This window comes from Chelon labrosus (assembly GCF_963514085.1).
Source record: "Chelon labrosus genome assembly, chromosome: 7".
NCBI classification, from domain to species: Eukaryota; Metazoa; Chordata; class Actinopteri; order Mugiliformes; family Mugilidae; genus Chelon; species Chelon labrosus.
Window position 1 is genome coordinate 174,399 of NC_140343.1, and position 8,750 is coordinate 183,148.

At 43.3% G+C, this 8,750-nt stretch overlaps 1 protein-coding gene across 4 annotated transcripts; it reads right to left on the reverse strand.

Annotated features, from left to right (window-relative positions):
- Positions 1–796: 796 nt before the first annotated feature.
- Positions 797–8,295, reverse strand: LOC311490211 (uncharacterized protein). 4 transcript variants are annotated; one of them, XM_084547608.1, is made up of 11 exons: positions 8,229–8,295; positions 7,639–7,787; positions 6,355–7,026; positions 6,043–6,280; positions 5,696–5,766; positions 5,564–5,607; positions 5,228–5,436; positions 4,918–5,156; positions 4,448–4,570; positions 4,135–4,318; positions 797–2,361 (listed from the first exon to the last, which is right to left on the reverse strand). In XM_084547608.1, the coding sequence occupies exons 3-11, from the start codon at positions 6,973–6,975 to the stop codon at positions 2,084–2,086; spliced, it is 2,007 nt and encodes a 668-aa protein (XP_084403734.1). In that variant the 5' UTR covers positions 6,976–7,026; positions 7,639–7,787; positions 8,229–8,295; the 3' UTR covers positions 797–2,083. The 4 variants fall into 4 exon arrangements, 3 of the variants coding, with proteins under 3 accessions (XP_084403734.1, XP_084403733.1, XP_084403732.1); XM_084547607.1 differs by having other exon boundaries at positions 7,639–8,072; positions 8,229–8,252; XR_014699147.1 differs by adding an exon at positions 3,872–4,008 and having other exon boundaries at positions 2,225–2,361; positions 7,639–8,275.
- Positions 8,296–8,750: the final 455 nt, after the last annotated feature.

Consider the following 8,750-nt stretch of genomic DNA (forward strand, 5'->3'; position numbering starts at 1 on the left):
GTTAGGTATAGGTTCGGTATGGGTTCGGTACAACGGAGAAAAACAACAACAAAAACTGACATGTATAAAAGTTGCTTTTTTCATTTATTTTTAACAGACACCAAAAACTAAAAACCACCTCCTGTTCTAAAAGTAAAAACTAGAATAAAACATCAAACAGATGCATTAGGAGGGTTCTCATACCATTCATTCATTTGGTTCATACAGAGGAAAAGAAAATGCACAATTTCTTGTCGGGATAAACTGAGGTAGTCAGATAGCAACTGGCAACTTTGGTAACTTCATTAGAAGAAACTAACTAAACTAACTTGTTGCACGTTTTTTTTTCCTCGCACCAGTGACAGACATATCGGGGTGATGCCGTCTTATGTGCGTTAGCATGTTTGATGTGTTTCCAGCGACGTACTCCAGCTCCACCAAACATCGTGGGCAGACAGTCTTTGTCCCGTCCACCACTCGTGTCCCATCACCGTTATGTTGCACCAGGAACCAAAGTGTTCCCACACAGGTGATTTAGATGAAGCTCCACACTTCTCTTAGTCCATCTATGATCCACACTCTCCATTACTTTTCTTCTTCGTCTGTTTTTCTTCTTCTGTAGTCTAATGACGTTAGCTGGCAGCTTTTAGGCTCATTACCTCCACCTGGACCGAAGTGAGGACTCGACTTTTTCTTTTATTTAATAAACTACTCACTCAGACGTATTCACCGTATGACTGCGTGCACCGAACCGTGACGCCTGTACCGTGACACCGCGGGACAAATACAAATACCGTTACACCCCTATTAGCATTTAATTCAAATGAAAACAAATTAAAACTCTTCGATGTTCATGTTGTTACAGAAATCATTTAGTTTTGTTAAGAACCCGCTTGTTTCCATAGCAACAAACAAAGCTGGCACTGCTGCAATGAGACCTTCAAACACTGATTAAAGTCTTTAATTTATTCACAAGATCTGATAAAATCTTCCAGTCGGTTCACATGCATCAGTAACTGACTTGTTCTTAAAAGCCGTAAACTGTGCGAATAATCCACAGATTCGTCCACAGTCCATTAATTAAAATATTTTAATCTTCCGCCGCTTCATAATCATGTTAACGCCTGAACTCTGAATCTGTTGGCATCATTAGGAAATGTCACAACATAGTTTCATAGCTTTTTAAGAGGAGAAGCCTTAAAATGAAATAATCATTATAAAACCTTTGATTCAGGGTTTAATTGTCACTGTTTTATGAAGTAAAGTGTTCATTTGTTGTTAAAGAGTAATTAGTAATCAAGAGCACTAGATGTCATGAGTGAATGATTAACAAAGAACAGCGCCACCTGCTGCTGCACTGAAGACAAGTCAAATTCAACAACTTCTAACTGAAAGGAACAGTCTGACATTTTATTTAATACTCTGTTTCCCTGTTAGCCTAGCTTAGCACAAAGGCTGGAAACAGCAGTGAATCCACAGAACAGCCGACTAATTATCATACATAGGCCTACACTGATTTAATGGCAGTATGGCAGCTAGACAGCTTAATTAGCTATTAGCTAAGTAGTTGTAGTTAAACCGTTCCTAAGATATAATTATAATTTTGAGAAAAACAGAGCTGTGACCAGCTCGTTATCCTACGAGAATCATAAGAATCAGGGAGAGGAGCTGTCGGCTAATGCTAACGCGTACATGTGTCACTCGTTCTTGAGCAGGTTTTCATTCTATTTGTGGAGACACTACAGAACATCCAGACCTTTACAAACGACCTATTGTCAAAAAAACAGAACAAGGACCATGGAAACCAAACCTCCTGCTTCCCTTTCTTCAGAGAAAATGTCAAACTGTTCCTTTGAGTTTTGCTGCAGGTGATATAAACCACGTGTTTCCAGGTATAATCCACGTCTTCCTGTTTTCTGAGGCGTTCACTGATCTGTGTGTTTAGACAGTTTCTGACGTTTCTGTTCTGATTTTTTCATATTTTTGAAAAAATAAACTGAACTGAGGACATTACCAGATAAAGTCTTTTTATTTAACCATGTTTCAGGTCAAAGGTCAGAGACCCTTTGAAGATGGTTCATAAATAACAATCACTGATTATGGATTAGCCCCTCTGAACGTCATCAGCCAGTTGGTTGTAGTTCAACATCCTCAGGATCTCCTCGGCCACCTCCTTGGCCCCTTCAGCTCGGTACTGCTGGACCATGAGGTTCACGGTTCTGGTTCTGTCTGCAGCTTCCAGACGGCTGACTGGGATCGGATCAGATCGAAGACTCAGGAGGCGCTGAAAGTTTCTCAGATCCTCTGAAGTGAGACTGTCCAGGATCTGGAGCAGCTCGAGAGTGATGTCCACCGTGTCTGAGGCCGAGTCCCAGACCGAAGCTGCAGAGACCACAACACGAGTTAAACTGGACCCAGGTATGACCTGATAACAAGGTCAACATCTCAACAACGAACTCAGATGAAGCATCGATATCAACCTGAACTTTAAACGTTACTCTACCCCCTGCTGGCAGAAGGAAGAAGGAAGTCGGAATGATCATCATGAACCACATTTAGACACATCAACGTGACTGGACAGAGGAAACCAGTCATAAATAATCATTGGTCCTTAGTCTGAACCGTGTTGGTCTTCAGAGACAGTATCTCTACTGCAGCTGTCTCCACATGCAGTCTGTTTGTTTGCAAATCTTGCATGTTGTAATTTGCTGCTCCGCATCAGACTTTTTAACCCCTTCATGCCTAGTGTCGCGAATTCGCAACGCACTGTTTCCGTTCAGACTGCAGCCAAAATAACGCATGTAATACAATGTCGGTTTGTGCACATTCAAAAAATTTCTAGGAACCTTTTGCAAGCACTAGTTTCTTGTAGGACCGGCCGGAGTGGTAAGCAAAAATACAAATATTTAATTTCTTTATATAATTGAAAAATCAATTCAGGCGTTAAGGGGTTAAAACCAAACAAGATAATGGAGGTGGAGCCTCGTTTAGGAACGAGCTCCTCGCTGCCTAGTATATACAGCAGTCAATGCTCGCTGCCTGCTGCCCGGCGTATCTGCTCCGCCTTCCGCCGTTGTCAATTTGTCAATATTCCATTACGTGTTGGGCTGCGAGTGTGTCGCGCACATATATACGTCATCTATGGGAATTTATCGTTTTTATCGCGGGATGACATATTCTTACCGTGGGAAATGTTTTTGACGATATATCGTAAACGATGAAATATCGCACATCCCTAATGGAGAGAGTACTGGAGTCAAATCTGTTGAAGAACAGATTAAGTTCGTTTGCTCGCCCTCCGTCTCCAGGTTCTGAGCCATTCCCACTTGCCCCGTTTGAGCCTGAAATCGTCTTCAGCCCTCTCCAGACCTCCATGGTGTTTTAAATGTGCTTCTAGATCTGAGTGTGCGACACGTTTTAGAAGGAAATCCACACAAGTCTACGTACGTGAGGCCCCAGGGGCCTCATGTACAAAGACCCTTTTAAATATGCAAATTATATTTAAATTGACCCTCTCTGCATGAACAGAAAATGAAAACTTAGGAATGAGTAAGACGGAAAAAAGAAGAACTTCACAGAAAGTGAATTGGAGACGCTGCTCACTGGAGTGGAGACAAACATGTCCTCTTTGGCAGCTGTCCTCCACTGGAGTGGAGACAGACATGTCCTCTTTGGCAGCTGTCCTCCACGCGCCACAATGTTGGTTACTTGTATTTGCGCATCACGTATGATCTGTACATTGATCGAATGAAAATGTTTCCTGTTGACATTTACAAATTCATGCGATGGAGCTTTTATATCAGTGTGTGTCCAGTCCATAGCTCTGATTACATTCAGAGAACCATCTCTTTAATGTTGACCTGTTCAGATGCATTGTGGGTATTTGATCTACCTGGCTGACATGAGGATAACTCCGCCCCACACGGCTGGCATGGCTCTGCTCAGGGTCGACCGGTCGGACTAATAGTTTTCACATTGATGACAGTTTCCCAGCATCATCACCTCTAAGTGTCTCCAGAGGACCAACAGCTGTAGAAGCCAGCGTACGCCAGACATGACGTTGGTGAAGGAACGGACAAGTTCATGGACATTTCACTCTTGATACATTCGTGATTGAGTACGTACAGAACGTTACATAATTACATAATGTGTTACCTCTCAGGTTAATGTCTCGGGTCCACACTTCGTGTTCTGTAGAGCCAAACAGCCAGCTAATCAGACGGAGTCCAGTCACATGACTCGTCAGTTGCAGCGTCACCTTGGTGACGCCCAGCGGCAGCTGCACCTGGAACGACGGCAGGAAGTTGGTGTAGTCACTGAAGTTGACGAACTTTGAACTCTGAAACAAAAATGCAAACATAGAGGTTAAAACTAATCGTTTTCTGAGGAGCTGGAATAAAAAGTGAATGTTTCATTTTCATTTCATCAGAGGAGAAATAAACAAAAGTAGGTGAAGCGTCCCACGTACCTCTGGCTGGATGGCAGTGACGGGGTCTCCTTTCAGTTTGTAAATCTGATTTGGGATCAATTCACAGTCGGGTATGCCTTCAACGTAATCAGCCCCGATCCGTCGCTTCCACTCCTTCCTCACCTGCACATCAGATCAGATCATATCAGATCAGATTAGATCAATCAGATCAATCAGATCAGATCAATCAGATCAATCAGATCAATCAGATCAGATCAGATCAGATCAAATCAGATCAATCAGATCAGATCAGATCAGATCAAATCAGATCAGATCAGATTAGATCAATCAGATTAGATCTTTACCAGACTGTTACCACTTTGTTTATCTGCATCATTCAAATATAAACAATTTTTTTACACTATGTTATTCTGATCATTCAAATTTAGTTCCTTGAGAAATCTGGCTTCTCATTGGTTGCTGGTCAACCTGTCCTTTGAGTGGGCAGGCCGTGGGCGGAGCCTGTTTACCTGGACGAGACAGACATTTCTTGGCAGCAGCAGGACAAACAACGATGGGTTGGCAGGCTGAGCAAAGAGCAGCACCAGGCCGCTGATAGCTTCATCGGAAGCCGCCGCTGTCACCAAACCGAAACACGAGAAGCAGGAAATATCAACGATCACGTGACTGTCTGTCACCTGACCAGGTGTGAGGAAGTCCACACAGTCCCCAGTGACGTGAGCTACACTCAGGAAATGCTGGGCGCAATCTGGAAGACAGAAAAACTTTATGAACCAACAGAGATCAGAAACCAGCGGCAGTGTCTCAAACTCCACTGACCTGAGAGCAGCTGGCAATGTGGAAGATGGAGTCGCTGGAAGCTTCCTCTCAGCAACGTGAACCTGAACAGAGGTCCGGCTGGCCTCAGACCTCGAGAGGACAGGAAGTCCACGTCCCAGGGAACCATCTCATAGACCACATCCCCGAAACCCTCCAACAGCAGACCAGTCAGAGGGCAGCGCAACATGCTGGGCTGCTGGCAACGCAACCTGAAAGAGCAATGCCAAACCATATGGAACGATAACAAGCAACAAATATCAACCAACATCAGCTGTTTTGGTTCTGGTTCTAGTTCTGCTAGGGTGTTAAGGTTAGGGTGTACAGACAAGGTGTTACCTGAACATGTCACCGTCCTTGTGGACTTCAGGGGCAATCTCAACCTGAAATAAACCAAACAACTCATCAGTCAACAACCTGAAGAACCTATCAATCAATCAATCAATCAATCAATCTATCCTCAGTTGTTACCGGTGCGTTCATCTCCCCTCTTACATCAGACGGATTCTGTGATGTCACTACTTCTCCTCGCAGACAGGCACCTGCAACAAAATGACATCATCACCTGAATGCATCATCACTGACAAATGTCAATCTACAGCTTTGACTAATTGGCTCAAGGTTAGCCTAGCTTAGCATAAAGACTAACAGAAGGAACAAAGAACACATTGGCTGGTTGCAATGAGAGCCTGTTAGCTTAGCTTAGCATAGTGACTGGTTGCAGTGAGAGCCTGTTAGCCTAGCTTAGCATATTGACTGGTTGCAGAGGGAGCCTAGCTTAGCACAGAGGGGGTGAGGGGATGAGGGGGTGAGCATACTCAGTGTCGGGACGATCTTCAGTAGAACCATCTTGGTGATGTTCTCCGCCCGTTTGGATCCCAGCTGTTTCACCAGACGTCTCTGTGTCGCCGTCCTATCGACGTTCTCCGGCTCATCCCTGAGACTGATGTGATGTTCTCCGGTCATGTGACCGCTGACCAACCACTGGAAACATCTGAGCTCATCTGAGACCAGGAACTCCAACATCTCAGAGAGGACCGACGTCTCTGAAGCATTCTGGGAAATGAAAACATCACAGCTCAGGTCTCGAGTCTTCAGACCTGATGAATGAAGTCATGTGGACTACTGACCTTGTCTCTGACTGGATCCTGGTCTTCCAACTCCTGCAGTAAGAAGGGCTCTGATTGGCTGAGGGCTTGGTAGAACACCTCCTGTGCCTCACCCCCCTTCCGCAGGACCAGGTCCACCAGAGCCCGGTTCTTGTCCCGGTGGACCGCATAGATTCCAACGACGTCCCTGTTTCTTGTGTCCAGGATTCTTCGTCGCTGCAGCTCATCCAGAACCGTCTTGGTTCTCTGGATTCTGCTGATCAGCCTCCTGCGGTGAGTCTTCACAAAATCTGGATCTGGTTTTGGGCTTGTTCTGGGTTTGGGGGGGTGTACAATGTGGTGGCAGACCAGTTGGTCTCGTCCGACCAGGGTCAGGACAGCCGCCAGCGCCATCAGCGCTCCCTCCTCCTGGTAACACCTCCTCATGACTGTAGCGGTGGTGCAGGCGTTGGCGGACCGGAGCCAGCGTGGAGGGATGGGGGGGAAGTCCTGCAGGACAGCCTGGCTCAGACCCCACTGGACTCTCCACAGCTCCACGTCCGAGAGCTCCGACAGCTCCTGTAGCAGCCGACCCTCCAGGTTAGAGTCCTGAACGTACAATCGACCCATCGGACTCTGAAGGGCCTTCATCACATTACCCATTATTCCCTCTGTTCTGACTGACAGGCTGAGAGAAAGAGGTCACCTGTAAGACTAAATGAAGGGATAAATGTCAGACAATAGAATGAGAAATATTTAACTTTATAAATATATTTATATTATACAGTTAATATAATGATATATTTATATTTTTATAAATAGATTTATATATTACATTTCTCAGCGCTCCAATTAAATTGTTTTCATTTATTATACTACATGTATTTTACATTATACATATATTATATGTTATTCTATGTCCTGTACCCTATATATGTATGTGAACAACATGTAAGTAAGAATGTTGAGTGAAAGTTGATTTTTAATGTGAAATTAATCTGTTTCATTTAGTTATATATGAATCAATCAGTCATTGATTGATCAATGATTGATTGATTGATTGATTGATTGAGTTATATATCAAATATATATATTATATAGATAGGATTGATGGTTCAATAATAATATATATATAAACTGAAGTATTTAAAGTAATGATGTCAGTGAGTAAACATTGCTGTGAAGCAGTTTCTGTTTCTGAGTTGATTCAGAGACATGAAATAAAAAGTGGAATAGAATGTGATGGTTAGTATTGAATGTGTTTAAGACTCAATCAAATAAACGGTGGATGTGAAGCTGTGGAATAAATTAAAGATGAAATCTTACCAGAACTGGATGTTGATGTTTGAGATGAAGTCTTTTCTGGTTCTTGTTGGAGTTGATGAGTTTTAACAAAACTGGGACTTTCCATGAAAACCAAGAACTTTATAAAAGTGGATGCAGAGAAGTTTCTCCTCCAACCTTCACTTTCTTCTCTGCTGGTTTGACAGAACTGACTCAGTTTATTTGATGGTCTGAGGCTCAAACCACAACTGGTTTTACAGGTCGGCCAATAAAAACGAGACCTGCACCTGTTTCCATGTTCACATGAGCATCTCAGGTAACAGGACAAACATTACTGAGACCACAGACAGCATTTTTAGTTCTTGTTCTTTGGTGTTTTTGTGACTGCCTCATCTGATTCGTCCCCTTAAAACCAAACTGGTCATTAGACTGTGGTAAAATCTAGAACAAGACCAGAACCTGGAGACCGCTTCAACCTGCAACAGGTGTTGAACCAATTCGTTTAATTTCTACAGAATTAGGTTTATTTTGTTGATTCAATGTTGACCCAATTCGTTTAATTTCTACAGAATTAGGTTTATTTTTGTTGATTCATGACATCTATTCTATTCTACTCTAAACACAAGACTCACCTCCACCGATCATCAAGACTTTTATCCACATTTCTTCATAAAAATGACTCAAAACATCAACAACTCCTAAAAGTAGACAAAGAGAATCCAATCAAACAAAAATATTCTACTGGTGTATTTGTTTAATCATTAAAATACACCAATATTACATATCAGAGAGGAGCTCCTCTAGGATCCAATCAGAGTCCATGTGTTCAGAAGTGTCTCCATCAATGTAATGAGACTCAGGTGTGGTTCAGGTCCTGGTCTAGTTTCAATAAATCAGGGATTTGTCTCAGTCTGATCTTCACAACACATGTTTGTGGACAAAGGAGCTTTCTGAGGAGCTCAGAGAAAGAGTTGTTGATGCTCATCAGGCTGGAAAAGGTTCCAGAACCATCTCTAAAGAGTTTGGAACCCACAAATAATCCACAGTCAGACAGATTGAAGACGACTGTTCCCCTCCACAGGAGTGGTCCACCAACAAAGATCACTCCATAATAGTCTGAGAGGTCCCAGAGGAACCCAGGGGAACTTCTAAGC